The following is a 27,693-nucleotide window of genomic DNA, read 5'->3' as shown; positions in this document are numbered from 1 at the left end:
GTAATAAGATTAGTTATTATACCTCTTCCTTTATGTAAAGAAATAAGTGTATTTACATTTATTAGAAATCTTTATTTCTTAAGTGTTTGCTTTTGGGCAATATCCTCCTGAGACTCCACCCATTCATTTATGTCCATTGTAGTGGACATTTTGTTTTTGCATCTATCTTTTCACTGATGTAAGGAAACGTATTTATTCCTGTTGTACACTAAAGAGGACATGCTGTGAAATTAAAAATAAAAATAAATTTGAAACAATCTAAATTGTAAGATGTCTTATTTCCCCCAAAGACAACCTAAAATTGAAGGACACTTTTTTCCTTGGGTCTCAGGAGGATATAGTAAATATCCAGTAGTAATTGGCAACAGAACTTCTGTTTCAAGTCAGAGCTTCTTTATACAATTTTTGAAATCCTGCAGGCTGGGGATGGATTACAAAAACATGTAACATGAATAAGGCTTCCTTGTCTTACCCTTCTTACCAGGGTCCTTTCCTATATGGCTGGTGCTGCTGCTGTGTGGCCTCCTCATCGTGGCTGTGGTCTTCCTCCTGCAGCAGGTCTTCCCAGGGTTCATTTAGCCTAAGTGCACTCCACATCCAGTGTATCCAAGACCCAAGGATGCTGCCTCTTCATGGATGATGCTTGAGCAACAACATGCAATTATTTAAATTAATCCTATAAATCAGAATACTGGAAGGTAGTTATAGAAATAGCAGGATTCTCACTTTTTTGATACAGTTCTTTCTTTACCACTAGAATTATAAGTGATTGCTGTTAAGCAGTGAGGCCAGTCACCCAATGGAGAGCAGTGTCACCAGAAGGTGGTGCTGGAGAGAACTAGAGCAAGTTCACATCTACTTTCTTGTACAGATGTCCCATAGATAAGCTGGAGAGCACCCCTTCCTCTTTTCTATACTTGTGCTTAACCCCCCCAAAACTGATGTTGCATATATAACAGGTGTGTTTGTTTAAAAAATGTGCAGTATGCTTGTCTGGGGTTTGTAATTGAAAATATTATAAATTTTATTTTGACTGTGTCTCCTCCGTGCTTTGATGCTGTAGTGTTCTCCCTGGGAGTTTCCTGGGTCACACACCAAGTGCTCTTATTGTATTAAAGCAAACTTATTTTAAAGCTTGCGTTTGTAGCATGGACACTGGTTTTTCCTTAGTATTGCCTTTGTGGAGATTAAACAGACACACAGGTATGATCTAAATTCAGAATTCATAAGTATACGGTATCATTAATGAGACATGCCAGCAAAATGCCATAGTTCTGTTGCATAACATTTTGCACCTTTGCCACTCTGCTTTTAGCTAATAGATTGTGTCACCTCGCTTCTATGTTGCTTTGGACAAAAGCACCTGCTAAATATATAAAATGTAAATGTTTGAATGTCACACATGAGCAGGTTATCCTATAAAACTTCAGAACTGAATAGAATGACTCTACTGCCATGTACCCGTCAGTTTCTGTAGAAGAAAGACAACATTTTGTGAATGAACAACAACAAATAATTTATTTTTGTATAGCGCATTATCACAACATTACATTGTCCCAAAGCGCTTTACAGCATCCCCACCCAAACCCCCAGTGAGTAAGACATAGGCGACAGTGGCAAGGAAAAACTCCCCAGAAGGAAGAAACCTTGGGAGGGACCAGACTCAAAGGGGGAGCCCATCCTCCAGGGGCCAGCAGGGAGAGTCAAATACAGTTAAATCTGAAACACAAACGGGGAGCAGGGGGGAGATGACAAGCCGGTGCCACAACTTCCTCCAATCGCCAGGCAGCCAGAAGGCAGGGAGTGGGTCATACAAGGAAGATGACACAGGCAGAACGGCGAGCTGGATGCACGGACGTCATTGGTAGTGGAACCAGTGTGGTACAAAAATCAATGATGCAAATACAATTGTAATCTCAATCAGTAATTACCAAAGAAATTCATAACAACACTGTTGATTTAATTACAATGGCTATAATGATTAATTGCTGCTTTGGAATAGTTATAATACTTGATTGATCCCTGTGGGCAAATTGTCTTTATGCCTCCCTGAACTTGCTCTTTGTAGAGTAAGTTGTCCGCAAAGGGCAGCACCCAGGGAGCTGGCAGTTAAGGCCCTTGCTCAAGGGCCCGCAGATGTGCTGAGGCTAGGTTTGAACCAGCAACCTTCTGATTACAGTCACACAGGCTTAGCCCACTGACTCACACACTGCTTATTAAGCTAAGCATGTACAAGCTTGCTGAAGTAATGGGTTTTTCACTTTTAAAATTAGAAGTATTTTATGAGGAACTAACATGTGGTAGCTTAATCTGTAAAAGGACTGGATAAAGGTGCAGACATGATCCAAGAAGATAGAACTGTTACAGATACCGATATTAGAAATTTCTGTGCTGATATCATATGTCAAAGATAAGTGAAAAGGGGTACAAGGGAATATACTGTAGGGGAAGTACAATGAAGAAAGTAACTGAAAACAGCTTGTTGAGATAGTGAAACCATGAGAACAATTGGCTTCTACAGGTTGACCCTGCCTTGAACTGATAAAGACAGAAGTAGCTGGTGTCTATATCTGACCCCTCCCTGAACTGTCTGTAAACTCGCGTTTTTGGCTATAAAAGATGTTGTTCAGGGAGCAGATCACGAGACGCATGAAATACTGATGATTGTCTGCTCCCCCAAAGCTTTGCAGTAATAAAGTTTTGTCAGTCTCTTAAGCAAATAGACTTCGAAAATTTCTACCACACCAGTTAGGTTGTGAATTACTAAAAATTCATACTACAATTGAACTGTGAAATGTTTGTATTTTATTGACCTTTTAATTGAATTTTTTGTAGGATTTTTGGATTAGGTTCTAATTGTTATATGATTATGTTGCAAATAAACCACATGGGAATGGAATAGAGATACTATAGTATAGTACCACAAAATAATATATTAAGCTACTGCACATTTGGAGTCTTAAACATTTTGATTTGTAGGCAAGAATTTAGAATATAGATTTGTTTTCCAGTGGAAAACATTTAACCTGAACACAAAAATTATGCTCATATGATTTTCTTATATATTTATATTTTTGGAAAACCTTTAAACATCTCATTAACCAAAATTGTCTTCTTGTCTGATGGTTAATGGACTCTGGCTGTAACTAAATTGCAAAAGTGTTTCTGCATTAAAGTTTGGGGTGAAGAGAATTTAGATTTTGCATACACATTTAAACTTCCAAACCACCAATTTGAAGTAACTTACAAAAATGGGCCTTATGCTTTATGGTAGAAAAATGTATGAAAATGTGTAGAGACTAGAAGCAGGAAACACTACAGTAATTACATATTGTAATTTGTTATATTGCATAATTTAGTGAAATCTACTAAATGTGAATAACTGCTTTTATGAACTTATGTGTTTGAGGGCTACACTCATTTCAAATCCTTTGGAATTTTTACAAAACATTTTTTTCTTAGATCGTGCTATTATCTCTCTCCAATCAGAGAGCTCAAATGTCACATCTTGAGTTTAGAAAGTTCAAAAACTATTTCAATACCATGTTTAACAATAGAACTATTTAGATTTTAATAAAATCAAGTTTATCTGTGCATCAGTGTTGGATACAGGTGGGTTCTTAGCAGCAGCCCTGCCATAGATTCCAGCTTGGTGAAACTCATAACATGTATGCACATGCTCATTCATTTCTAAGCCATATTTTTATGGTTTAGCAAGTTAAATATCCATCAATTCCTGTATGTGAGCTTTTAATTCTGACTGCTGTTCCTATTTAGATGTAATTTTTGTTATGTTTGGCATATGTTGCCTGACTGTTGAGACTTCACTTGGCTCATTAAAAGATTTTTCACTTTTTGTGACCAGTGCACCTGCAATTTGGCCTCTTTGGAACTCATACTGCTTTGAAAACTCACATTGAAACTCACAAAGCCTGATTGCCAGATCCTCTTTAATAACTTGCATATATTGTTGATTGGCCTGTAATCTAATATGACTGGTTGTTATTGTAATTGTTACTTCTAAATCAAAAAGGTTTGTGATCCTTATATTTTGTAACTAGAGGAATCTCCACAGCAGTTAGGAGGAGAAGGGGTGGGATTATAAACCCCTACCTGATTGGTTTATAGCTTTGGTGCTACCAACTGAGCTACCATGCCTTCCAGAGTCACCTTTGTTTATTACAGACGCTCCTATACTTACGAACGTTCAACTTACAAACTTTCAGACATATGAACAAAGAGGACTGTAAGTCCAAATTGTGTTCCTTGGGCTCCCGTTTCCTGACCGCAACATAATTATTTTTTTCTGTGCGTCAATTTTGGGTAGTACGACTTCTGGCCACTACTCCCGCCATGCAGCAGTGTAGCGTGTGTATTCCCAGCATCCTAGTTCTTTGTACTTGTGTATACCCTTAAAATGATGTTAAATAACGACTTATGAACATTTCAAGTTACGAACGGCTGTCCTTGCAGGTAAGCAACTTTGTAATAATCTTATCAGAAAACTTTAGTTGCAATAATATGCAGTTGTCCTCAACACTCCTGCATTGGGTTATGTGGATTTTATGTGCTCCTCACCTTTTTTGAGGCCTTTCTGTATGCAAAATTAGACTAAGGATTCTGTGGGGGGCAGGAAAAGCAACTTAGTAAATAATATATAAATTACAAAAGGGACCTTCTGACTAGGGGTGTAAAGATGTATTGATGTGAATCAATTATTTTGATGTGGTGTTTTAATACATCGCTCTATGACATCTGAATCAATTTTTGGGGGTAAATTAAAAATACAAAGAAGTAATGCCAGCATACAGATTTCCAAAATGTAGGATGACAGGAGATTTGTTAATGTTAATAAAGGAAGCGCTATCTGATCTTTGCACTCAGTGCAGCTTTTAATACTGTTGTCCACACAATATTAATCAATAAGCTCCATCAGTGTGTAAGCATCTTTGTTCAGCTGCTTAAATAAGACCTCGCTGCTATGTCTTCAAACTATGCAAAATGCTGCTGCTAGGCTGTTAGTCAGGTCCACCATTACCCACAGTCTATTGTTTTGCACAAAATTCAAACATGTTTCACTGTAACCATTGCAGTTTTCAGATTGATTAGGGGAGAATATGTGTAACTCAAAAACATGTGACTTTTTAAGCACTTTTTGACTTAACTGTTGAAAGGGAGAATAGACCCCATTGACCTTCTCATTTATATGCCAATTTTCAAAATCTTTACTAACCAATTATGTGGTCAACTGTATTTCTGTGTATATCTTAATGTTCATTTATGTCAATTATATCTTTTATATTCTTTATGGGGTCAATTCTCACATCAAGAATTCAAGTCACCAAATGCGCCTCAAAAGTCACACGCATTTTATTTTGCAGTACAGTTAGACTGTGCATTAGCTACAATTAATAAGAGCAGTATTTACAAATCAAAATATTTTTACCTCTTGGCTCTTTTATATAGATTATGTGTCAGGGTCAGCCCCTGCTGTGGTCCTATCGTGTCCCTTCCCTGCTTGACCAGCAGGTATTGCTGGTCATCCCGTTCTTTATGTTAATCTTTGTTCTCCCCTGTTACCTGTCTTGTCATATGGCTCAACGTGTTGAGCATCCAGTTGTGTGTACCCTTCTGTCCTGTGTTCAAGTCCCACCTCCTCTGTCTTTGTACTTTGCTCCCTAGTGTTTCATTTGAGTGTTTCTAGTTCTTGTATCTGGTGATGTTGTATTTGGTTTTTGGTTTCGTTCCTGGTGTCCCTGCTTGTGTCTTTACCTGTTCTGTAATTCCCCAGTGTTAGTTTCTGTTCCCCAGTTTCTGTTTCCTTGGTTAGTTCTTAGTTTCCCTGTTTTTAGTTCCTTTTGAGTTCATTAGTTTCACCTGTGCCCTGTTTCCTTGGTTTTGTTAATTAGCATCACCTGTCCTGTGTTAGTCTCGTTACCCCTTAGTATTTTAGTTCCTGCCTCTGTTCAGTTCCCCAGTGGTTCATTGTCTACAGTATGTGTTGTAATGGTTTTGAGATTTTCAGTGTTCAATGTGTATTCGGGTTTTGTTATTTAGTTTTGTTAATTAATCCCTTTTTAGTTTTTGACCCCTCGTTGTCCTTTGTTTTTGGTTAGTCGTTTGTAGTGTTTTCTGTTTTCTTTAATAAACCCCTTTTCTGTTCCTGGAGCCGCAAGTGGGTCATCCGCCCTATTTGTGCACCATGCCTCGTTCCTGTGCCCGAGCCGCCTGCCTACATGACAGAATGAACCACTCAGAAGGATGATCCTCAGGCTCCACAATGCCCCTCATGCTGGGATATGTGTCCCTAGCACCAGCCACTGGGTCTGCAGTGCTCAAGTTGGAGCACTCACCCCCTGGACCTGTTCCTGATCCTGTTCGTTCTCTAAGTACCTATTATGGTACTCGTCTGGCTTTGAAATGTTCCCGGTCTCCTGTGGATGCAATCCCTCAGGTCCCCAAGTTCCTTAGAAAGGGAAGGAAAGCTCCTGCTGTTTTAGCAGTGGAGCCTCTGCCCCTAGAGGGCCCAGTTCTTCCCTGCCTGCCTCCAGGGGTTCCATTTTTAACGCCTGTTGTGGGGGAGGATGGACTGGAGACCCTCAGTCGTCGGCTGATGGATTGGGCCAAGGGTTTCTGGTCTCCAGTGTCTGGCCCGGTCGCAGCCGCCTCCGCCGCTCTGCCCGAGCCCTGCCCAGGGGAGGCCTCCGCCGCTCTGCCCGAGCCCTGCCCACAGGGGGCCGCCGCCTCTGCTCTGCCCGTGCCCGGCCCACAGGGGGCCATGCTTTTTGACTTTGCCCCTGCTTCTCCACCCAAGGCTGTCCTGGCCCCAAGCCGCAAGTCTCAGACTCCTACCTCCACCCAAGCGGACCTTGCATGGTGCTGGTGGAGGTCCAGCGGAGGGCCGGGCCGGTTCTCTGTCTCCCGAAAGGGGAGACGGGGACACACTAGGCGGTCCAACCGCCCAGACCCAGTCCCTTCCTCGTTGTCCTCAAGTCCCAGTCCTGCAGTCACCTCATCACCCTCCAGTCCTGCACTCCCTTCCTTGTCCCCTTCCAGTTCCCATCCTGCAGTCTCTTCCTCATCACTTCCTAGTTCCTGTCCTACAGTCCCTTCCTCGTCGTTCCCCAGTCCTGTCGTCATCGTCCTCCAGTTCCTGTCCTTGTCCTGCAGTCCATTCCTCATCGCCCTCCAGTTCCCGTCCTGCAGTCCATTCCTCATTGCCCTCCCATTCTCGTCCCCGTCCTGCAGTCCATTCCTCCTCGCCCTCCAGTTGGCCACCAGGCCCACCTCCTACCCATCCTTTCCCTTTTCTGTTTCCTGGCCAGTTGTCCCAAAAAGTCCCGTTGCTACCCTTCCCTTTCAGTTCATCCACCCCATTTCAGTCCCTGGTCCTTTCCCTCGCCCTGCTCCTTTTGTTCCTTTCCCTTCCAGTTCCCCTACACCATTTTGTTTTCTGCCTCATGCCCCTGGTCCTGTTCCTCAGTGTCCACGTCCGTTTGTTCCTGGTCCCCAAGTTCTGCCCACTACTGTGTTCCCTCGTCTGGTCTTGTCCCAGTTCCTGGTGTCTGTTCTGTCTGTTTTTGTTCCCCTCTTGTCTGAGTTCTTGGTTTTGTCTGTCCAATTCCTTGGTTTTCGTTAGTGGGTTCCTTGTCCTATTCTGCGTCTTGTCCTGTCCGCCCGCTCTCTGTGGCCCTGGCAGTGCCCTTGCACGCGTCCGGTGTCCGCACGTTAGGTGGGGGGTACTGTCAGGGTCAGCCCCTGCTGTGGTCCTATTGTGTCCCTTCCCCGTTTGACCAGCAGGTGTTGCTGGTCATCCCGTTCTTTATGTTTAGTCTTTGTTCTCCCCTGTTACCTGTCTTGTCATATGGCTCAACATGTTGAGCATCCAGTTGTGTGTACCCTTCTGTCCTGTGTTCAAGTCCCACCTCCTCTGTCTTTGTACTTTGCTCCCTAGTGTTTCATTTGAGTGTTTCTAGTTCCTGTATCTGGTGATGTTGTATTTGGTTTTTGGTTTTGTTCCTGGTGTCCCTGCTTGTGTCTTTACCTGTTCTGTAATTCCCCAGTGTTAGTTTCTGTTCCCCAGTTTCTGTTTCCTTGGTTAGTTCTTAGTTTCCCTGTTTTCAGTTCCTTTTGAGTTCATTAGTTTCACCTGTGCCCTGTTTCCTTGGTTTTGTTAATTAGCATCACCTGTCCTGTGTTAGTCTCATTACCCCTTAGTATTTTAGTTCCTGCCTCTGTTCAGTTCCCCAGTGGTTCATTGTCTGTGTTGTAATGGTTTTCAGTGTTCAATGTGTATTCGGGTTTTGTTATTTAGTTTTGTTAATTAATCCCTCTTTAGTTTTTGACCCCTCGTGGTCCTTTGTTTTTGGTTAGTCGTTTGTAGTGTTTTCTGTTTTCTTTAATAAACCCCTTTTCTGTTCCTGGAGCCGCAAGTGGGTCGTCCGCCCTATTTGTGCACCATGCCTCGTTCCCGTGCCCAAGCCGCCCGCCTACATGACATTATGCAATTTACCTGGCCACAAATCAGCAAGCAATAATGACAAATAAGTGACTTTATCTTGCCCACTATTTGAATGGGGGGAAAAAAAAGGTTAAACTATAAAGCCATTTATCTTGTGCCCCTGGAGCACTTTGTGATACTTGTCTTAATGTAATTAGGTTCACCAAACCCGCGCTTCTTCTTTCATGTACCGCCATTGATTAGACTGGACTGGTCTATGGCAAAGTGACACGATTAAATTCCCCCATGATAAATTTCACTGAGTGAAAATACTGCAGTCTAAAGAAAATATTATTGCAGGCCTACCTTACACACTCTCCCCACCTCTCCAAAACAAAAAGTGATATGACTGATTTCCTCACAGTACATTTCACCGACCAGCTACTAGACTGCTACGCATAAAATTTGCCAAAGAAGGAGGCTAGCAATGAGAAATTTATATAAACTTTATTACACAATAGTGTCAAAACTGCCCCTTTTTGCTATCACTATGCAGCACTGCTTCAGTTCTGGGGTGATCTATCTCAAATTGAATAATTTCCAGTTCATCACCCATACAATGCTTCTGCAAAGTTTGTAAAAGATCCATCAAGCTGTTTTTGACAAGCAACGTGTCTGCAGTATCCTTATGAGATGCCCAGTGCACCTCAGCTGACTCCTTGATCTGAATGAGCAGTGGCTATACTTTGAGGTCCAATCTCCAAAATGTACTGTATCACTCTATAATGCAGAGTGAGCCTGGCAACACTAGGAAGAATCCTCATTTTGGCTCACAACCTCTTCTTCTGGTCATGACCCACATCGCATGACCATAAGTGAGGAAAGGACTACAGATGGAATGGGAAACCACACCTTGATGACTTACTGTAGTTCCCATTTCCCCACCTGGTATTTGCTTGTCAGTAAGAGGTTTCCTACAGTAGTTCTATCACTCATGAAAAAGATCCAACACTAAAGGTGGCCGTATACACAATTTCCAGACAGATCAAAATCAAACACATCAGCGAGAAACATCTGTCACATAGTTCAAACAACGCTACCTTGTTTTTTCTATGTACTGTATGTCAAGCCATGACCTTAGAGGGTATAGAATGTTTTTGATGCAGCAGACCTACATACAGACTACAAATTAATGTATTGTGGTGAGCAGGCAATTCATTTTAATGAAGCAGATGACAGCTCTTTATTAACAACCACTACTGGTTTAACCTTTATAAGTTAACCTTTATAAGTTTTTAGCTTAAGAAAAATTATAGAAATAATTATTTTTTCAAGCTGAGATTCATTGGCCTTGGCTCATTTTCGGTGAGCAACATAAATCAGAAAACATTCACATTGACCTCCCCCCATGTCCCCCCCCTTCACATTTGTATTACATACAGGGTCTTCGGGTCCACTGAACCCGGGGCTAGTGAAAGTATGGAAATCATAGGTCCTGTGTACCCTCATTTTCCCTTCATCCTCTCTGGGTCTGTGTGTGTGTGTGTGAGAGAGAGAGGGAGAAGGAGAAGGAGAAAGTAAAGCAGGTGAATGGACCCAGGTGTGAGCCACCAGTGCTGTTCCCGCACAAGGTTGCAACATTGGCCTCTGGTGATATTTTTTGACGTGTTGGATATCTCTGCGTCATTTTGATGTCACTGAGCCCAGAGTGGAATAGGGGAAAGCTGCAGAAGAGGGGTCTCTTTCTTGAGGAAATGGGGAAAACACTGGTGAGACCTCAAATTGGAAGAAGGTGACATCTTCCAAGAACCCCAGTCTCTGCAGCTATTGTGAGGAGGATTCAGGAGGAAGATGATGGTGCCACATCCCGCCAAATGACAGAACCATCATCTGCAGACCCTGGGGTAAGTGTTTGATGCTGGTGCAGTATAATAATTTATGTTTCTGAGAAAGAGGAGTAAAGTGTTAGTAAAGATCCTTATCTTTTCACATAGATTGTGGCCGGCAACAAAAAGAAGCGCTGTGATGTGTGTGGAACCAAGATGGACAGAAAAACATAATATACATGCACCCAGTGCAAGAAGTACATTTGCAATACACACACATTGAAACTCTGCCCCTCATGTGTGGTTTAGTCTGGCATGAAAATAGCCATGTTCAATAGCACTAATGTGTTGTTCAGACAGATGTTGTGTAAACTAACCAGAGTAGGTAAAATTTCTAATGAAATTCAAATAAATAATACACTATAGTTTTGGAAAAACTTGCTTCATTTGTACATTTGTTCATTATTTTCCAGTTATGCCTGTTTTATGGTGTATTTCCTTATTTTGTAATATTTTAATTTAAAAAAAATGAGTTGCATTTCTATTCATAAATGTGATTTAACAAAGGTAAAGGGAACAAAAGTAACATGTTTTGTTTATATTACTTGCAAATGGGATGAAGTAAACATTTGCTGAGAATTTTAACAAAAAAGTTTTGAATATGTTGAATTAAAAGCCTCATAATGCAATGGGTCCACCAGACCCAGCAGGACTCCCTAGCTGTGTAACCAAAAAATGAGGACCCTAACAGGGTTAATACCAGCAGTGGCACAGACAGGGAAGCCAACAATTTACATGACAGTCTCACACTAACAAAACACATGCATCCCCCAGCAAATGTTACACACTCCCAACATTTACTATTAACATAAATACACAAATATACATATTAATTTACACAATTTACAGATACACACGGTGTGTGCCAAGCATGCTAATAACTGCATAATTAGTCCTGCTGACTAACTCAACAGTGTTACATTAAACCAGCCAATTGTGGACAGCGGGTGAGATCAGAACAAGTGAAAATATTCTCCTTGGAGGCCTTACGCTGGCAGTGGGTCACCATGATGAGCACTGCTCATACACTTTTGTTTGAAATATGTGAAGACTCTGACCCCTGGCTTTAATGGAGCAGTCCTCATCTCTGAGAGTATGATCTACATCTATGTTGTGCTGAACAAAAGCATGAATATGAGTAGTCCAAGACCTAGAGCTTTCCTGATCAGGAAAGGATGCCTCTGTAATTCTTTTAATGGTTAATGTTAAATTGGCATGTTTAATGTATATGTTACAGCTATACAAAGTGAAATTAGTGGACAGTAAGCCTACAAAAATATCTGATCATAATTTACCAGCACAAGTAGAACATCAAGTTTACAAAGATGCCCGACAGAGATCAATATCAAAGAGGAAAGAGTAGGAAGAAATGTAGGAAGGACAGGAAGCAGGACGTGCATCAGAGAAAGGTCAAAAGCAGAGCAGAAGATAAAACACACTATCTCATTCACCATCTCATTTCTGATGAACTCAAGAACTTGTGAGGGAAAAACACTCAGACCAGTGATCTTGCTATCTGAAGGACAAGATATCCAGTCCCTGGGTCGGCAGCTTTGAGGTAGTTAAAACTTGTAGCTTTTAGCCTTATTTAATTCTATATTGAAAATTAGACTGGGCTTGCCTATAAGAACATAAGAAATTTACAAACAAGAGGAGGCCATTTGGCCCATAAGAACAGAAGTATATGCTTAGCCATCTTCGAAAGTGTAATTTGTCTGTGAGGTTTTGCATTTTAGTTAATGTTTAGTGTCTATATTATCATGTAAGCAAATTTTTTGACCATCTACAAAAAAGGACATGCACAAGGTGTTACACTAAATATCAAGGAGGTTCTTTTGTATCATATTTACACCATATGGGGATCACATCTATCTCCATTTCACTGCATTTCACAGGTTTTCATTGGTGAGTTGCCATTTGTTTCTTATATTCAGTTTTTCTTACCATGTGTATGCTGGATTTGTTCAACCAGATGGATACTTAATGTGGCAATAATGGGTTAAATGAAAATAAAAATAAGGTGATAATCTGATGCCACTAATCCTCTGAGTACAGTGGGGCAAACATAAATGAAAATGCATGCCATTATCTGCACACCAGAGTTACCAATTAGCAGTAAACTTCAATTGTTAATATGTAATCATACACATTGAAGAATGTGTAAATCCTAGATATATCTTTTATTATTTCAAGAGAGACAAATTTCATGTATTTTGTTGTCTTTGATGCAAGTATATTTGAAGTATACTATGCATGAATTTAAGATAAGAAACACACCTGTTTCTCTGGACTTCTCTGGCCATGTAGCAAGGTCTACTGCTTGTATGGGCATTTGTGACTGACTTAGTGGGTTAAAGTTTTTTGCCCAGTTGCTTATAGCTGCATACTTGTCTTTGGTGTGCAGTTCAGTAGTTAGCAAATAATTCCCCAAAGTATGGGCCCCATCTTATTGATAATGTTGATACTTTATTTCATTAGCATAACTATATTGGAATTCTTTAGTCTTTGTATATCCAATTTTGCTCTGTTATGAGATATATGTACAATAAAAGAGCAAAGCTTGGAATCAAAACACATAGCCATTTTCCAGCACCCCTGGAGCAGTTTTTGGGGTTAAAGACCTTGTTCAAATGGCTCAACAGTGATCTGGTTTCCATTCATAGGACTGGAAAAGTTATCTTCCAAACAGGCATTGTATTTTAGTTGTTTAGATAGGAACAAGTTTTCTTAAGTCTTGTTGCACTGGCACCTTTAAAAAGTGTTACTCCGCCCCCCTTTTGGAAGTGAGTCGCGGGCATTTTCTCTAGAGTTTGGGTTTCACGCATCGGCTGCTGTTCTTCCTATTTAAGATCATCAGCAGGACTTGTGTGCATCCATAAGATAAAGTAAGTTGCAGTTATTGATTCTGAGTGAGGTTTGATGGTGTTTAAAATATTTAAAGTGCGCACATGTTGTTTAGGTTAATGTTTCGCAGTAAAGATGTTAGCAGCAAATGCTAAGTGCTGCAGGATCGCTTATTAACTTATGTTGTAATGTTTATGCTGGAGAATCCACGAGTAATGTTGCTCATGTGAGGTTGAGATATTACTGAAATGTCTGTCTGTAGAACCTTAAGTTAAATGCCAATTTTGTGTGTTTAGCTTAGCCATCTATATGCATATTTCACTTAATGATAATTATAATAATTTAATTATAAGTATAATAATTTAGATGTGACACCAAGAACGGCACGTTGCGATGTTTATTTAGAATTACAGATTCCTCCTTATTTGATGGATTGTTTAAGTACATCTTCCTTTATTTTTTTGTAAGGTCTCGTCCATGTGGACGTTCGTTCCTGCGTTTTGTAGCTGTATTCGATTGGCGTTTCACTGGTGTTCACTTGATGCTGTTTAACACCAGCCTGACGCCTAGTCTGCAGTTTCGTGTATTTACCTGTGGGGGCAGTAATTACTCTGTCCAGAGTGTTTACACGTGGATCATCTTAGTTTATAGTTCTGCATTGAAAACATGGATCCCTATTCTTTATTAAAACTTACATTCGACATTCTTGTTTTAAAAATCCTCCTGATACGGCGCCGTAGGCAGGAGAGGAACAAACATCGCCGCCGCTACTGGGTTCACCCTCTTACTGCGCAACGTCAGATCAAAGGGACGTTTTTTGTGCTTTTTGGGCTGGATCAATGTCCGACATTTTCCGTAAAATGTGGTTTTTTGCAGTTGCCATACAGAATCATGGGACATATTCGGTCCTCCAGAACGGCAAACGAACGGCATGTAAACGCAATAGCGTCGTTTTCCTTGCATTCGTCGGGATCTTGACGCCAAGAAAACGTTGCATGCAGCATTTATTTGATGCCACCTGAACGCGTAGCCGGCCGAATGCCGGTGCTGAACGCCCATGTGGACGCTTTGATTTGCTTCAATGAGCAGAAAAACGGTTGGCATTCAGTCGATGCTCACCTGGCGCCACGAATGCCAGAAAAACACCTGGTACAGACTAGTGGTTGAACGACTTTAGATTTTTTAAAGTCGACTTTTATGTGATTGAAGTCCAGTCGACGTCGACTAGTCGCTGGTGACGTCATCATTAAAACGATGCAAAAGTTTTGCAACATGCCACAATTTGTAATTTATTGACAGGAACAAAATATACAAATGCTGTTAGACAGCTCATAACACATTGCAAAAACAATGCAACAGCACTGGCTAATTTTAGTGCCAACAAATGCACAGTCAACACAATAAACACTGCACTTACTAAAAATATAAAAACGACAAATAGTTTATGCAAAAGTAATGCATACCGTCGTCAGAACAGAACACTAATTCATATGAAGTGATTTCATAACTCTCGAACGAGAAAGGCTATAAGCCTACTCACTGTCAGAGTCCTGCTCAGTCACATAATTTACTTTTTTATCCTGGTTTGCGTGCAAGAAAATGAGGGCGTTGACATGGGCTGGATGCAGGCTCGCACGCTGTCGCGTAATTGTATTCCCAGCGAGTGAAAAGATTCTCTCGCTTGGGGTGCTGGTAGCTGGAACAGCTAAGTAGCTTTTGCTAATATGCCGCTGCTTTTCTGAAATGACCCACTAGGTTCCTGATCGGTGCACGTGTGACGTGTCGTGTAAGGCTGCCATGTTTTTCACGTCAAAATCACATGATCCACGCAGCGCGACTAGTCGACTTCAATCAAAAAGCGTCATGACAGAGTATTAAGGTCGACCAGTCGACTAGTCGACTAGTCGGTGCAACCCCTAGTACAGACGTCCGTGTGAACGAGGCCTTAGAGCCACACAATACCTAGATGTTTATCTAATGACTCAATAAATATTTTAAGAAGAACTGGTGATCGCCAAGTTGTGAGTGAAGCAAAGAAGTGGGACTGAAGCCATTAAGAGGGTTCTAACCAACCAACACATAGAGATCACATAAAGAAATAACCAGTACATTGGCTCCCTCTGCTACATATGGCCCTCGAGTCGGATATCTGTGATTCCTGTGTAATGATGGATCACATCCCAATTACAACAACTCCAGTTCCCGATGCAATAATGAGGGGTGCCCGTCCACAAAGGCAGGTAAGACAACCAGCTTAGCTTGAAGAATATGAGGTTTATGCCCCACCTTGCTTACCAAGTCGAACAGCAGGAAATGTCACAGTAAGAGAAGAGGGGAATGGCCTTAATAGTGAGACGCATAATGCTGCATCTAATGTAGAAATGATGCCACCGACCCTGCACACCATGCAGTATGCATTAGATTCCAGCGGTATGGAGTCTGCTCATTCGGGGTACGATGATGTACCTGCACCTGGATACACAAACACTCCAGTAGGACAGCAGTACTCAGCTGATATACTAAGCCTGCTGCACCAGATGAAGGAAGAATACAGGAGGCTCCATACAACGGTCATAGGTATGAAGCAGCAAATGGAAGCAAGAAGTGAAACCCCAACACCAGCTACCCATTCCTCATCTCCTGAATACACGGGCAAACACAGGCAGTACCCCGTGGCAGCTCCGAATGAGGATTAGGATGAGGAAGGTTGGCCGTTTCCACCCACACCAGCACCATATCGCCCTGTACCACTCAAGCAAATAAGGCCATCTCAACGACAGCCTGATGTGGTCGAGTAGTTGCAGGAACCACTACATAGGTTCACAGCAAATAGTATGTCATTTCCCCTAGCACAAGACCAGTATGACCAGGGGTCCATTCCTCCCAATTCGCAAGCTAACCCCTTCCATACAGAGCATTACAATCACTTGCCCTCAGAAACTGGCTCTCTCGCAATAGCTCCTGAAGCCCCTGAGTGGATATACTGGGGACCAAAACCAGACATACCAAAGTTCACCAAGGATGATCCCAGGGAGTTTGCTAGATTAAAGCTTGCTCTTGGAAACCTCCTTCCAATCGATGCAACTGAGCGCTTCAAATACCAAATACTGTGTGATCATCTGCAATATGATGAAGCGCTTCTTATAGCCGACTCCTATTGTGACTCTGCCACCCCTTACTTAGACACCATGACTGCCTTGACTAAAAGATATGGTCAGCAACATCAGCTGTCCCTGCGACGTATAGCAGAGTTGATGGATGAACTAAATATCCGCCCAGGTGACATCACTGGGTTTAGCCGGTTTGCACTAAAGGTCCGAGCCCTCGTCGGAATGTTAAAACATGAGGCAGGCCACAGTTTGCGAGTAATGTCCCCGATGTCATTGGGCATGTGCCTCAAGAGCTAAGGGCAGAGAGTAACGAAGAGTGGCTGAACCGCACTGACACGGATCTGCAGGAGTCAACCTTGGGGCTGCGCTGGTCATGTAACTCAGATACTTTGCACTACAATTCACGGCAAGTTGAGTCTTCACCTACCACAATGAGGAGTATTTACAGAGTTTTAGCAAGCCAGTACGACCCACTGGGCTTTCTCATTCCATTCACCACCAGAGCCAAAGTCTTAGTGTAGTAGCTATGGGACAAAAAAAGGGAATGGGATGACCACTTGCTACCTGGAGACCTACTGGCAGCATGGCAAGCCTGGGAGAGTGAGTTACCCTACTTAGATAATATTAACTTGCCCCGTTGTTATACTAGCCCTGACCTGGACCACAGACTTTGCAGGCACAAAGTGCACGTGTTTTGTGATGCATCAGAATGGGCATATGGCAGCGTGGCTTACTTGCGCACTGAAGATCCTCAGGGACAAGGGGAGGTAGCATTTTTAACAACCTGTTCCAGAGTGGCTCTAAAGTGGCACGGGTGCTCAGCTTACTAACCTACTGGAAGGTGAGCTTACTTTAGAAATCCACAGGACAGTAATGTGATCTGACTCCACGACAGTCCTGACATGGATTCGGTCCGACTTTTGTCGGTTCAAAGTGTTTGTGGGAACACGTGTAGCTGAGATCCATGAGCTTACTGAGAGGCACAACTGGCGCTATGTTGAAACTATCTATGGTCGTGGCTAGGGCTGCACGATTTATCGATCTCAAATCGAAATTGCAATTTGAAACAACACAATTAGCAAGTCGCAAAAATCGCGATTTAGGATATACATTATACAGCATAAGAACATAAGAATTATACAAACGAGAGGAGGCCATTTGGCCCATCGAGCTCGCTTGGGGAGAACTTAACTAATAGCTCAGAGTTGTTAAAATCTTATCTAGCTCTGATTTAAAGGAACCCAAGGATTCAGCTTGCACTACATTATCAGGAAGACTATTCCATACTCTGACTACACGCTGTGTAAAGAAGTGCTTCCTTAAATCCAGTTTGAAATGTTCTCCCGCTAATTTCCACCTATGGCCACGAGTTCTTGTATTTGAACTAATGCTGAAGTAACTATTCGGTTGAACAGCATCCAAACCTGTTAGAATCTTATAGACCTGGATCATGTCCCCCCTCAGTCTCCTTTGCTTGAGGCTGAACAGATTTAGCTCAAATAAACTTTCCTCATATGACATTCCTCTAAGACCAGGAATCATTCTTGTGGCCCCACGCTGCACCTTTTCTAAGGCCACAATGTCCTTTTTAAGATATGGTGACCAAACCTGCACACAATATTCTAGGTGAGGTCTCACCAAGGAATTGTATAATCTTAGCATTATCTCCATTGAGATCCACACACCTGGAGATATACCCCAACATCCTATTGGCCTTTTTTATTGCTTCCCCGCACTGGCGAGAATGAGACATGGAAGCATCAACATACACACCTTTCTCATAATCAGCTACCTTTATTTCAGTAGGTCCCATAAAATACCTGTACTTTATATTTCTGCTCCCTACATGGAGTACCTTACATTTGTCTATGTTAAATTTCATCTGCCAGGTGTCGGCCCAGTCACTAATTAAATTAAGATCCCGCTGTAGCTGCTGAGCCGCTAGGTCAGTATCTGCTACACCACCCACTTTGGTGTCATCTGCAAATTTCACCAGTTTACTGTATATATTGGTGTCTATATCATTTATGTAAATTAGGAACAATAGTGGTCCTAAAATTGAACCCTGCGGTACCCCACTATGAACGCAGGCCCACTGTGACATTGAGCCTCTTATAACTACTCGCTGCTTCCTATCCGTTAACCAGTTATCAATCCAGGTCGCTACAGTTCCTAAAATACCTGTCGCTTTGACTTTAAGTGAGAGCCTCTTGTGGGTGACAACATCAAAAGCCTTTTGGAAATCTAAGTAGATGACATCATATGCCTTCTTATCATCAACTTCCTGAGTAGCTTCCTCAAAAAACTCCAACAGATTTGTTAAACAGGATCTACCTCTCCTAAATCCATGCTGGCTATCCCTCAAAATGTTATTTGAGTCCAGGTAATCTACCATTTTCTCTTTGATTATAGCCTCCATAACTTTACCAGTTATACAAGTTAGACTGATTGGCCTATAGTTTGACAAATTATTTCTATCCCCTTTTTTGAAAATGGGCGTTATGTTGGCATGCTTCCAATCAGAAGGTACCACACCTTCAGATAAGGATTTTTGAAACAGTAAAGTTAAGGGTCGGCAAATAATATCCCTCATCTCTTTTAACACTATAGGTAAGATGCCATCAGGGCCCTGTGATTTATTTATTTTGAGCTTAGTTAGGCTTTGCAAAACATCAGCTTCAGTTATATATATATTAGTTATAGACGATGTTGGATTAGTAATAAGAACTGGTAAGTTACTAGTGTCCTCAACAGTGAATACCCGTGCAAAACTATCATTGAACTCATTTACTATATCAATGTCGTTTTCAATTATAAGACCCTTACTATCCTGCAGATTAGTAATTTCAGCTTTTAGAGCTCTTTTAGAGTTAAAATACTGGAAGAAACTTTTAACGTCATCCTTAGCCTCCAATGCGATCTTCCTTTCGACATTCCTTTTAGCTCGTCTAATGTCATTTTTTAATTCAGCCTGTAGATTTAGATACTCTTGCTTTATTCTGTCATCATCAGTTATTTTCCATTTCTGGAACAAAGCCCTTTTCCTCCTTACTTTATACTTTATTTCCCTAGTAAACTACCTATGTTGCAATTTCCTAGATTTATTCTTGCTCGAAACAGGTATGAAGTCCTCTTGCACTTGCAATAATGTGCACGTCGGACCCAAGGTTTAAAACTGCTGTGAGAATAGTTTTACAAATTCATGCCGTGCTGCCTGTGTGACAGTCATTCTCACCAATCACAAGCGCCGTGCTTCTCGCGTGCCAGTCATGCTCACCAATCAGAAGTGTCCCAAGAAGGCGTATAGGCCCAAAAACAGCAAACACGTGAAACCCAAGGAAAGTGTTACATTCGCCGTGCGGAAAAATACTGATTACGCTACTGAGCTATAAGTGAATTGCCTACCTATTTCATGGTCCGAGATTGTTTCAGAAAGGTCCTATCATCAATAGAACCTGCAAGCTCCTTTTAAACACCAGCTGCAATATACTTCAGCGTATCATACCTTTGGTTTTTGTTAATAGGCAATAGCATTAGTAAACCACTAACCCATCAAAACAACAATGAGACAGTCAGCAATTCTCACAGCAGCGGAGTCGGTGACCTCCAAAAAAGCCGTAAAACCCACAATACAGTCGTGTTTATGTCATATGTTTTTGTGGTTATTAAATTTAAGTGTTTCCAAAGATTAATCAAACAACAGTAATAAAAGTCTTGCTTTAACATAAATACTAAAAGAATAGATCACTTTAATCGCTATTACAGTTGGGTACTGTATGGGCACGTGGTCTGATTTAGAAAACATACAAAAAGAGACGCGTATAATGTTTAATCATTCGTTTTGTATTTCTCCGAGTAACAAAGCAAAGGAATGATAAGCTGCTTCAGTCGAAAACTGCATTTTACTTCTCATTTCAAATAAAATGCAGGGTTGGCAACTTTGGTCAGCTGCATGGAGTGAGATTTTCTGTTCTCTGTTCTGCACACACATTTACATGTATGTAAGTTTTATTAGACTATAAGTAGTCTGTAGGGTTTGCAAACTGCCGTAACGTTTTTGATGCAGCTAATTTTAAGTTCAAAATGGAATATAGATTTGCCGTAAGATTTCCTTCGTTGAGAACCTGAAAGAGTTTGCTACCATGAACATGTACATTTTAAATTTTTCACCTGAATTTATTTGTATAGAAAATAACCGTATACAGCTGTTAAAAAGCAGAAACTTTGACCAACATGAAATCACCAATAAACGACTTCTATTTATTCAACATTTTATAAAATACATACTTCGTTTAAAAATTTCCAGCTTTATGGTTTCAGGACAGAACAGCCACTCTGTTATGAACATTATGGTTTTTTGAGTGTTATTAGTGTACATTAATAACAGCAGCTAACAACACAATTGTGCAAACAAAAGGGCTGCATACACTGAAGTAGTTCTTGCTTGTTCATTGGCGTGGGAAAAAGTGGTTCTAGTGTTATTAGGAGGGTAATAAGCGTTACCTGCAAGATCGCTAGTTTTCTTTTTGCTGCAATTGTTTTCATTATTACTTTATTTAACTTGACACATCACATCTTTAAATTCTCATCCTTGCATTAGAATATAGACCAGTTAATACTGATGGTATCTCATGCTGCGTCATATGTTTTAAAATTACTACACACTGAGTATTGAACTGAAGCTTGACATAAATTAAATTGCAAATCAAATCGTAATCGCAATTTCGGTCAGAAAAATCGCGATTCGATATTTTCCCCAAATCGTACAGCCCTAGTCGTGGCCAGCAACTGACCTAATCCAGAGCAATTCCGTACCTTCAGGAACCTGGTGAACTCCAGTGTCTGTCTGCCAGTAAGCCTGTTCCAAACTCTAGTCTTTGATCATGCGAGTGCCAGAACTGGACAACAAAAAGCAGCTAATAAGAGTAGGTTGCAGATTGTGTCGTTGCCCCGATGTAGAATCAGAGGACATACAGTACTGTGCAAATGTCTTAGACAGTCCAAAGAAATATTTAAAGCTGTTTATCTGGGTAGCAAGTGTACTTTGGCTTAGAACAAAAAACACAATTTAACATTAAGAGTAACACAATAAAAACTAGTAATAATTTCTTCTGTTTTCTAAAAAGTTACTGATATCTAGTTGGGTGGCTAGATGAACACCGCTTCAGTTCCCAAACTTCTCCTCAGGGGCACCTCAGCCGATCCATGATTTTGTTAAATTTCACCAACAGCTCAATTAAATAATTAAATACATTGGTTTAAAAAGTCAGTGACAGATTGACTAGCTGCATGAGGTGTGCTAGTGGCCAAGTCAAAAAATACATAGCTGCACTGGACGGTCGCTGCAAATACTGGGGTGATTTTAGCAGAGGTTCTGAAATGGCTACGCTGACACACTTTGACAGGCATAATATCATAGTTTTACACCAACACAAGGATAATCTAAACATCATTTTCTTTGCCTGCCTAAGACAGTACTGTACATCCAATCATCTTGGATTCAAGTCATCCTACTACAAAGCTTCTCTGATAGTGATCTGAAGTACCCAGGTTCCAAACGTCTTTTTGCCAAGCTAAGGAGAAAATACTGGATCCTGTGTCGAAGAGAGGCTGTGAGGCGAGAACAGCATTCCTGCATAGAGTGCCAGAGGTGGATGGCCCAACCAGTCACCCCCCCCCCCCAAATGGCGGACCTCCCCCAGCTCGCCTCAGGTTGCACCAGCCAGCCTTCTACTCAACAGGGATGGACTGCTTTGGCCCATTTCAGGTCTGGATAGGCAGTCGGCATGTTCCAGTTCATTGCCCGCCAAGTTGCTCTCTGACCAGGGCACGAACTTCAAGGGTGGAGAGAAGGAGCTCCAGGAAGCCTTTAAGGCCCTTCAGCCCGACCTGCAGACACAGCTAGCTGAGTCCCAGATTTGTTTCAATTATAATCCACCTAGCGCCTCACATTTCGGTGGTGCATGGGAGCGAGAGATTCAATGCATCAAGAATGCCCTACAAGCCACCTTGGGTTCTCAGGTTGTCACCAGCGAGATGCTCTCTACCATTCTAATTGAGATAGAGGGCATATTTAATTCAAAACCCTTGGGTTATGTGTCCTCTGATGCATCAGACCCAGACCCAGTCACCCCAAACTTATTGCTGATGGGGCAGCTAGACCCATCATTGCCCAAAGTACTTTATCATGATTCAGGATTGTTGAGTCATCGGCATTGGAGAGCTGCACAAGTCTTAGCTGATCACTTCTGGTCTTGCTTTCTGAGGTACTACTTACTTTCACTGCAGAACTGATCCAAGTAGCAAGTAAACACGGACCCCCTCCAAGCTGGAACAGTTGTCATGATTGTCGATCCACAATTACCGAGAGCTTTATGGCCCATCGGGAAGATAAGCAGACTGTTGCCAGGATCAGATGGAGTCATTCGGATGGCAGAGGTTCAAGTTCAGGATCGCACCTACATAAGACCCGTGAGCCGCCTAGTCCAGTTTCCAGCTTTACCTGAGGACAATTGACCACAAAATGCTTCAAATTTGTGGGACAAATTTAGGGGCGGCTGTATTGTAGTTGTTTAGATAGGAACAAGTTTTCTTAAGTGTTGTTGTGCTGGGACCTTTAAAAAGTGTTACTCTGCCCCCTCTTGGAAGTGAGTCACGGGCATTTTCTCTAGAGTTCGGGTTTCACGCATCAGCTGCTGTTGTTCCTAATTAAGATCATCATCAGGACTTGTGTGCGTCCATAAGATAAAGTACGTTGTAGTTATTGACTCTGAGTGAGGTTTGATGGTGTTTAAAATATTTAAAGTGTGCACACGTTGTTCAGGTTAATGTTTCACAGTAAAGATGTTAGCAGCGAATGCTGCCGGATCGCTTATTAAGTTATGTTGTAACGTTTATGCTGGAGAATCCACATGTAATGTTGCTCATGTGAGGTTGAGATATTACCGAAATGTCTGTCTGTACAACTGTTACGTGCTGAAATACGGCACGGAACGGAGACAGAGGAGCGGGAGTCCAGGAAGTCGGGGAAACAAAGGAGTTTATTGGGGAAACGAGGGCAGTATGGGGGAGACAGTCGGGCACACAGGACAGACGGGCAGTAACGTCAATGATAGGACTGGGGGAAGACGAACAGGGAAGTATTTAATTACACCAGACTACATTGAACGAAACCAGACACAGCCGGTGACATGGGGATTCTGCACGGGGCAGCGAGGGAGGGGGCGTGGCACACGGGGATCAGATGAGCAGGGCATGACAGAACCCCCCCCAAAAGGTGGGCACTCGTAGCATATCTAGTACATGTAATATAGCATCTACAAAAGTGTTGAATGCTTCATTAAGAACTTGGATATAAATTTATAATATTAACAGAACTGAGAAAGTATTTACCTTAAGACATATTTATGTCTTATAACAAAAGTTGATGAAGTTTTCATCTGCATGTCTCTCTTACAGATCCCTGGTGGGTGACCTCTGACTATGGAAAGCCTCCTACTGTCTGTGTACATTCTCACCTTCCTTATTGGCCTACCTACTAACATCCTATCCCTGTGCACCTTTTGCATTAAAGTTTACAACAAGCCCATGCCCACTGATATCCTGTTACTAAACTTAACTGTGTCAGACTTGCTCTTCCTTTTAGTTTTGCCACTGAAGATGCATGAGGTAGCCTCACATATGAAGTGGTCCCTGCCCTATGCCCTGTGCCCAGTCACTTACTTTGTGTTTTTTTCCACCATCTACACAAGCTCTCTCCTGCTCATGGCTGTCAGTGTGGACCGTTACTTGGGTGTAGCCTTCCCGGTGAGGTACAGACTGTTGAAAAAGCCACTTTATGCTGCAGTTGCCTGCGTAGGGATCTGGGTCATCAGCTCTGCCCACTGTAGCATTGTCTTCATCGTAGAGCACCTTTCTTTGGGGAATGACACCTTGGACACCACCGTCTGTTATGAGAACTTCACAGAGGAGCAGCTGAACATACTGCTCCCTGTACGCCTGGAGTTCTTTGTGGTGATATTCCTGGCTCCACTTCTCATTTGCACATTTTGCTACTTGAGCTGTATCCGCATCCTCTCTGCTCAGTCCCGGATCTGTCACAAAAAGAAGAAGAAAGCCATTGGCATGGCTTTGGGGACTCTCCTGGTTTTCGTGATCTGCTTCCTCCCATATAATTCTTCCCATGTTTTTGGCTACGTGAAAGGGAAGAGCCCACCCTGGAGGGACTACACATTGCTCCTCAGCACCTTTAACACATGCTTAGACCCAATCATATTCTATTTTTCCTCCTCTACTTTTCAGACAATGGTCAAGTATTTTATGCTCAAGATTGTAAGATTGAGAAACCTCATTCTCAGATCAGAAAGGCTGTCAAATGTGACAACCAATACTGAAAACATCCGTCAGGAAAACTGAATTAAAGTGGAAATCAAAAATATTTGCACTTATCTTTTAAAGCTGTATATCTGTATGTCTTTTTTTGCTTTGTCTTTGAAACCTATATATGCAATAGTGAACTTTGTCTCAAATAAATACTCCATAAACAGTATATAAACAGTCTCTCTATGTGGTCCTGTGTTTTGTTTAACTGATGCTAAAAAAAATCACTATGGCTGATCTTGGCTTTCCCCTTATGCTTTTGCGCAATTTTGGGCCTTGGACATAGTAATGTGCCCAGGCTCCCTCTGGTGCCTCCCCACCCCCACACAATTCAGAATACTCACCCTTTTTGGAGTCCTTGGAAGGGGTGTTGGAGAGCGCTCCTCCTGGGGACTCTCTTCTGCTGGGGGACTTCAACGCTCACGTGGGCAATGACAGTGAGACCTGGAGGGGCGTGATTGGGAGGAACGCCCCCCCTGATCTGAACTCGAGTGGTGTTTTCTTATTGGACTTCTGTGCTCATCATGGATTGTCCATAATGAACACCATGTTCAAACATAAGGGTGTCCATATGTGCATTTGGCACCAGGACACCATAGGCAGCAGTTCAATGATCGACTTGGTGGTTGTGTCATCGGACTTGTGGCCGCATGTATTGGACAGTTGAGTGAGGAGAGGGGTGGAGCTGTCAACCAATCACCACCAGGTGGTGGGTTGGCTCCGCTGGTGGGGGAGGAAGCTGGTCAGGCCTGGCAGGCCCAAGCGTATAGTGAGGGTCTGCTGGGAACGACTGGCGGAATCCCCTGTCATAAGGAGCTTCAACTGCTACCTCCGGCAGAACTTCGCCCATGACCCAGGAGAGGCGGGGGACATTAAGTCCGAATGGGCCATGTTCTGCGCCTCCATTGTGGAGCCGGTTGACCAGAGCTGTGGCCGTAAGGTGGTCGGTGCCTGTCGTGGCGGCAATCCCCGAACCTGCTGGTAGACACCAGCGGTGAGGGATGCCGTCGAGCTGAAAGAGTCCTATCGGGCCTTTTTGGCCTGTGTGACTCCAGCGGGAGCTGATGAGTACCAGCGGGCCAAGCGGAACGCGGCTTCGGTGGTCGCTGAGGCAAAAACTCGGGTGTGAACATAAGAACATAAGAACTATACAAACGAGAGGAGGCCATTCGGCCCATCGAGCTCGCTTGGGGAGAACTTAACTAATAGCTCAGAGTTGTTAAAATCTTATCTAGCTCTGGTTTAAAGGAACCCAAGGATTCAGCTTGCACTACGTTATCAGGAAGACTATTCCATACTCTGACTACACGCTGTGTAAAGAAGTGCTTCCTTAAATCCAGTTTGAAATGTTCTCCCGCTAATTTCCACCTATGGCCACGAGTTCTTGTATTTGAACTAATGCTGAAGTAACTATTCGGTTGAACAGCATCCAAACCTGTTAGAGGAATGCCATACGAGGAAAGGTTATTTGAGCTAAATCTGTTCAGCCTCAAGCGAAGGAGACTGAGGGGGGACATGATCCAGGTCTATAAGATTCTAAGACCAGGAATTATTCTTGTGGCCCTACGCTGCACCTTTTCTAAGGCCGCAATGTCCTTTTTAAGATATGGTGACCAAACCTGCACACAATATTCTAGGTGAGGTCTCACCAAGAAATTGTATAATCTTAGCATTATCTCCATTGAGATCCACACACCTGGAGATATACCCCAACATCCTATTGGCCTTTTTTATTGCTTCCCCGCACTGGTGAGAATGAGACATGGAAGCATCAACATACACACCAAGGTCTTTCTCATAATCAGCTACCTTTATTTCAGTAGGTCCCATAAAATACCTGTACTTTATATTTCTGCTCCCTACATGGAGTACCTTACATTTGTCTATGTTAAATTTCATCTGCCAGGTGTCGGCCCAGTCACTAATTAAATTAAGATCCCGCTGTAGCTGCTGAGCCGCTAGGTCAGTATCTGCTACACCACCCACTTTGGTGTCATCTGCAAATTTCACCAGTTTACTGTATATATTGGTGTCACAACCTAACACAGTGGTCAGAAATCTTGGTCTTCTAGTTGATTAAGAATTATGTTTTGATGCTCACATAAGAAGCATTACTACTGCGTTTTATCATCTACAGAACACAACCAAGCTTCGGAAGATTGTCTCCCTTCATGATGCAGAAAAATTAATACATGCCTTTATAACTTCCAGACTGGATTACTGTAATGCCCTTCTTTCTGGTTGCCCATCTAGATCCTTACATAAACTTTAGCTGGTACAGAATGCAGCAGCCAGAGTTCTCACAAACACTAAAAAATTTTATCACATTAGCCCTGTCTTATCCTCCCTTCACTGGTTTCCAGTTAAGTCTCAGATTGACTATAAAATACTGCTATTTACTTATATAGCACCGAATGGCCTTGCACCAGAACACCTTATTGAGATGCTGGCTTCATACAATCCTCTGGGCTTGCTTTGTTCTCAAGGTGCAGGATTTCTGTTAGTACCTAGGGTAGAAAGAGCTACGGCAGGCTGCAGAGCTTTCTCCTATAGAGCTCCTCAGCTGTGGAATGGTCTTCCACCGGATGTGCGGGATTCAGGTTCACTCTCAATATTCAAGTCAAGAATAAAAACACACTTATTCAGTCTAGCCTATAGGGACTCTAGTCCTAGCTTTAGCTAATTGTTCACCCCCAGTTAGATCTGTAGTGTGAGGTGTAGAGCTGGGTGGGGATCGGTGCCACTGGCTTTGGATAAACTCAGCTGTCAGTGCTGTCACTCTAGCTTCACAGTCCCTTGTGGAATTGGAGTACTGACATTTCAGGGACTCCCCATGCCTCCATTACCACTTGCCTCTCCCTCCTACTTATGCTGCCATAGCCATATCTGCTGGAGCTTATACTGTACATTGCACTTACATATTGCACTTACCTAACTGTTAGCACTACCTAATATCTCCCCTACTTTGACTAGTATGCTGCCTGGAGACCCCAGTTTATCGAGATATCCTGCACACCCTGCTACATGCAACATC

The 27,693-nt window shown here is 42.3% G+C and overlaps 3 protein-coding genes across 9 annotated transcripts in view; all 3 read left to right on the top strand.

Annotated features, from left to right (window-relative positions):
• preb (prolactin regulatory element binding) overlaps nt 1-1,138 on the top strand; it is a 32,119-nt gene extending 30,981 nt beyond the window's left edge. For all 5 annotated transcript variants that reach the window (XM_023801871.2, XM_023801868.2, XM_023801867.2 and 2 more), the window contains one exon: nt 485-1,138. In XM_023801871.2, coding sequence (XP_023657639.1) covers nt 485-579 — 95 coding nt within the window. In that variant the 3' untranslated portion in view covers nt 580-1,138. The remainder of the gene's footprint in view (nt 1-484) is intronic.
• Nucleotides 1,139-5,337: 4,199 nt separating this feature from the next.
• On the top strand, nt 5,338-10,703 carry LOC140592649 (uncharacterized). Its single transcript, XM_072716530.1, has 2 exons — nt 5,338-10,344; nt 10,435-10,703. Exon 1 carries the CDS (start codon nt 6,281-6,283, stop codon nt 7,637-7,639), a length of 1,359 nt encoding a protein of 452 aa, XP_072572631.1. The 5' UTR covers nt 5,338-6,280; the 3' UTR covers nt 7,640-10,344; nt 10,435-10,703.
• A 1,467-nt stretch (nt 10,704-12,170) lies between these two features.
• Nucleotides 12,171-24,812, top strand: LOC111838652 (free fatty acid receptor 3). 3 transcript variants are annotated; one of them, XM_023801865.2, is made up of 2 exons: nt 12,171-12,231; nt 23,739-24,812. In XM_023801865.2, exon 2 carries the CDS (start codon nt 23,763-23,765, stop codon nt 24,693-24,695), a length of 933 nt encoding a protein of 310 aa, XP_023657633.1. In that variant the 5' UTR covers nt 12,171-12,231; nt 23,739-23,762; the 3' UTR covers nt 24,696-24,812. The 3 variants fall into 3 exon arrangements, with proteins under 3 accessions (XP_023657633.1, XP_023657632.1, XP_072572629.1); XM_023801864.2 differs by lacking the exon at nt 12,171-12,231 and adding an exon at nt 13,112-13,211; XM_072716528.1 differs by lacking the exon at nt 12,171-12,231 and adding an exon at nt 20,482-23,029.
• The last annotated feature ends 2,881 nt before the right edge of the window (nt 24,813-27,693 follow it).

Source organism: Paramormyrops kingsleyae, chromosome 9, assembly GCF_048594095.1.
Source record: "Paramormyrops kingsleyae isolate MSU_618 chromosome 9, PKINGS_0.4, whole genome shotgun sequence".
NCBI classification, from domain to species: domain Eukaryota; kingdom Metazoa; phylum Chordata; class Actinopteri; order Osteoglossiformes; family Mormyridae; genus Paramormyrops; species Paramormyrops kingsleyae.
Note: the sequence above shows the minus strand (reverse complement) of the source record. Positions and strands in the feature narration are given on the sequence as shown.